Source organism: Limulus polyphemus, unplaced genomic scaffold (assembly GCF_000517525.1).
Source record: "Limulus polyphemus unplaced genomic scaffold, Limulus_polyphemus-2.1.2 Scaffold3838, whole genome shotgun sequence".
NCBI classification, from domain to species: Eukaryota; Metazoa; Arthropoda; class Merostomata; order Xiphosura; family Limulidae; genus Limulus; species Limulus polyphemus.
The window spans coordinates 79,253-83,697 of NW_013669448.1; the positions used below are offsets into that span (position 1 = coordinate 79,253).

At 33.6% G+C, this 4,445-nt stretch overlaps 1 protein-coding gene across 1 annotated transcript in view; it reads right to left on the minus strand.

Moving 5' to 3' along the window:
- Positions 1-4,445, minus strand: part of LOC106470133 (voltage-dependent calcium channel type D subunit alpha-1-like) — a gene marked incomplete at its 5' end in the record, with an annotated part of 108,804 nt that overhangs the window by 79,062 nt on the left and 25,297 nt on the right. The window contains one exon of the mRNA XM_022398716.1: positions 2,612-2,717. Coding sequence (XP_022254424.1) covers positions 2,612-2,717 — 106 coding nt within the window. The remainder of the gene's footprint in view (positions 1-2,611; positions 2,718-4,445) is intronic.

Sequence of the window (4,445 nt, forward strand, 5' to 3'; positions counted from 1 at the left end):
TGACTGTGGAAATGCTGTGTATTACAAAGTTTGTATTGAGAAAGAATAAACTAGTTTTAATCAGGAAGGGACTTGTATCGCTGAAGTTTCTCTGAAAAAATTTATACCGGAAATTTACAAACAAGCAGATACGTAACAGTACATATTCTGATCTTAAAATCGAAACAAACAAAAAACGGATAGAAATGCACAGAAACTTAGCTATATAAAAGCTTAAGAATAATAAATGCACTTAAATCAGGGGTTGTTCATCCCTTATTAATATATTTGACAAATATACCAGTAAAGGTTTTGTTTGTAGTTAAGCACGAAGCTACGCGATGGGCTATCAGTGCTGTGCTTACCACGGGTATCGAAACGCAGTTTTTAACATTTTAAGCCTTCAGATCTACTGCTGTGTTCTCAGAGCGTCCAATAAAAGTATTTGGCGAAATTTTACTACCCGTGCATCTCTAGTAAAAACAAATAGCACTAACATAGTCTTACCGACATATATCTGTAACAGCAGTTTCAGTGGTTAAAAAGTTCATGAAGTATAATAATTTGTTCATAAATTTCTATTATAACTCCACTACCAAAACATCTTCAGTCTTTAATAATTAGCTTTAAAAAGAATTGCACACAAAAAATTCTTCATTAACCTTAAACATTCACGCTTGCAAAAAAAAAAAAAAAATCTTCATTAACCGTAAATATTCTCGCTTGCAAAAAAATGACAGTTTATAACGATTTTTAATAATCGAGATTATATTAAGATTTTCTAAGTCATATAGTAAATAAATTAGTCAATCATTGAAAGAAATTAAGAAATCCAAATCAAAAGGAATTTTAAGGCACGTTAAGCCTAGACAGCGTTTATTTTACAAACATATTGTTACGTATCTGCTTGTTTGTTAATTTCCGGTATAAATTCTTTCCGAGAAACTTCAGCGATACAAGTCTTTTCTTGATTAACCCAGTTTATTCTTCCTCGATACAAACTTTTAATACACAGTAATTTCACAGTGAGTACGTACCTCGTCACTCTAAACCTAACAACTTTTATAACACACGCTATAAATCACAGTGATTCACACACTTTACTTACGGTGCCTACTGTTTGCTTGACTCAGTTATATCTATCTGCATATATATATCTAGCTGGCTTTATTTGTCGGGCTTATATACTAAAAAAGAGGGCGCCTGGCAAACACTCGGACATTCGCGGGGTTTCTCGATAAGTCATGATCCTTCTAGAAACTGCAGCGTCGCGTGACTTCCGCTGTCATAACAACATATAAATACCCCTCTTTTATAAATACCACACTAATATATGATATATTACATAAACTATACGTCTTTATGATTTTTGTACATTATCAAACACTTTCTGGTGCAGTATAGAGTTTCTCGTAGCTTATAAATGGTTAGAATGCATCACAAATAACCTTTAGTGACCAAGTCACACAGTTCACACAATCTATCATATACTGCCTATTTTTTATGTTAAAGCTAGCCTTACGACCATTTGTCATTTAGTGATATCATAACAGCCTGTTTACAGCATCTGCTGAGGCTGGTCTTTTTATCGGCTTAATGAAGCCAGTCTGTTGTTAACTACGAAGAAAAAGGCTATGAAGTAAAGAAAAATTTGGTCTCGGACTAGATTAGTTGTGATCAACTAGAAACTCTGGAAGGGCGCTTTGAATCGTATCCAGACAGCGAACTTTTACAGCATCTCCTACTATGAGAATGAACCTTCGAACAATAAAGAGAAAATTCCAGCTAATCCAAACATTTATCTTATTCTATAACACAAGAGAAACACATCAATGAATGTTCCGTTTTTTTTTTTCTTTGGTAAGTGAAACGTGCTGGAAATAATAACGAACCAAATAGAAAGTAATTCAACATGTAGCCGTGTATCAACTTTTATAGCTAGAATGTAAAAAAAAAAAACTACATGTAATTTCTTTCTTTAGGCTTAGTTTCAGTTAATAAGGTTGCAAAAGTATGATGAAATTGTATATTCGACTTCAAAACGTCCTATAGACTATGGTCTATAACGACTAATAGCCAGTAAAATGCTGTAAGAATTCCAACATTGAATCATTCTAAGGACACCTCTAATGAGATTAGGACACTTCTTGCAGAAAGTGAAACAAATTCGTGAATATATATATGCATTTTATTGTGTATTTATTTTCAGTTTTAACGATAACCATAAAAAATATTAATTTCGATTCCTAGCTGTGTTTCAGAAGAGTTTCTGTCCAAATTTGTATTAAATGTTTCCCATCCAATGGTTTTAATGATTTTTGTGTCTGTTGTTGGGATTTGTAAGGTCAACCACCAAATATTTAAAAATTATGTGTAAAGAAGTGATTTAAATAATTAATAAAGTTAAGGTATACAGCTGTGAAGTTTCTAATTTGAAGCTTTATAATAATATACTTTACAAATAGCCATAAGTATATTGAATATAAATAATATTATTATTCTAATTTGAATATTTATCATAATATATTTTTAAAATATCCACATGTATACCGAATAAAAAATATTATTCCAATTTGAATCTTTATAATTAACTTATAAATGACCACATGTACTTAAAACAACGTGTACTTACCAGGTAATGATTTATTTTGTTAGAGTCGCTGTTAGGGTATGGAGTGTAGACAGCTAACGCAACACAGTTGGCGAAAATGGTGAACAGGATTAGGTATTCAAACGGTGTAAAACACAGTTAAGAAATTCTATACCAAAATGGAAACTTCAAATAACTGCATAAATATTTGAACCAAACTATATATCAATCAGCTTGCACTTTACTAAATAGGATATATATTTCTGGAACGTTAACTTAACTTGGAACGTACAATTAACAACTTATTTTCCATTTAACATAAAACACTTCTTCGTGCCCGTGAGGCCTAAGAAGTTCAAAATAAAAACATTAAAATATTTACCTTACCTGCACTTTCAACTTGATTTATTATTATTATTATTTTTTTGCTAATAGTTGACTTTTAGATATATTTATAAAAACTAATATTCATTATAAAAATTCAGTAAATTATAACAACATGATTATTTAGGAGTTTTTAGCAGTTTTGCACAAATAACAATAAAAACAAACAACCTGCTTCTAAACTGTAGGCCAAGTTGTTAGGGGGCGCTCGACTCGCAATTTGTGGGTCACAGGCTGGAATCCCATTCACCGAACATGCAAGCCCTTTCAATAATGTGACGACCAATCCAACTATTCGTTGGTAAAAGAGTAGCCCAAGAGTTAGCGGTGAGTGATGTTGACTAGCTGCTTTCCTTATAGTCTATCACTGCTAAATTAGGGACGGCTAGCGTAGATAGCCCTGGTGTAACTTTGCGCGAAACTGAACAGAAACCAAACCTAAACAGTGATAATAGCACAACATGGACTTCATAACCTTCTTGGAGGTTTTCAAGTAATACTTTTCAATCAGTATTTACTTCGAAATAAAAATACCCGAATTTTCTATCACATACATAGTTCAGACACTGACACACTCGTTTAACCTAAGGCCACGAAACATTCAGTTTCTATAAAAAAAATCCTAATTAGGCCTATAATTTGTAAATTAATTCATAGGTGCGTCCTGTTAGCCTAATGCTCTTAACTGTTGGTATATGTTGTTTGTTGAGTTTCGCACAAAGCTATTCGACGGTGATCTGTGCCAGACTAGGGTCAACTCATGCGTTATTCTAATCGGATAGCAGGATTTGACTGTCACTCTTATAACGCGTACACAGCTCCAAAGTGTGGAGCGCCATTTTTTTTTTTATGTTAACTTAATGCGAACCATGGAGCCCTTGATCAACAGTCCGGCATGTTAACTACTGGTCAATGGCCGAGGAAAAGCCGAATCGACAGACCTGTAAAGAACAAAAAAAATCAGGATCTCTTCCAATAGATCAATTCTTTTATTTGTAGTCTGGATTTGGCGATCGCCAACCATATTATGCGAACTACTATGCAATGAAAAAGTTGTCATATTGCAGACAAAAACTTGTATAAAACCTACTAACCTCAGACACATTGATGAATGTATGATGAATGTTTTTGAGCATGTCATGGGGTTTGATGAACCACCAATCAGGAACTTGACTTTATTTGTGTTGTTCCGACAGCGCAAATTGCTGGAGAAAATGTAATGGTGTAAGTAACTGTTATTTTAGAAGGGGGGTAAGATCCTTTGGGTCCTTTAAAAAAGCCAGTAGTATACATGGTGCTTCTGAATGTAAAGAAAAGTGAGTAGCATCCATGGTGCTTCTGAAAGTAAAGTGAGTAGCATCCATGGTGCTGCTGAATGTAAAGAAAAGTGAGTAGCATACATGGTGCATCTGAAAGTAAAGAAAAGCGAGTAGCATCCATGGTGCTTCTGAAAGTAAAGAAAAGTGAGTAGCATCCATGGTGCATCTGAATG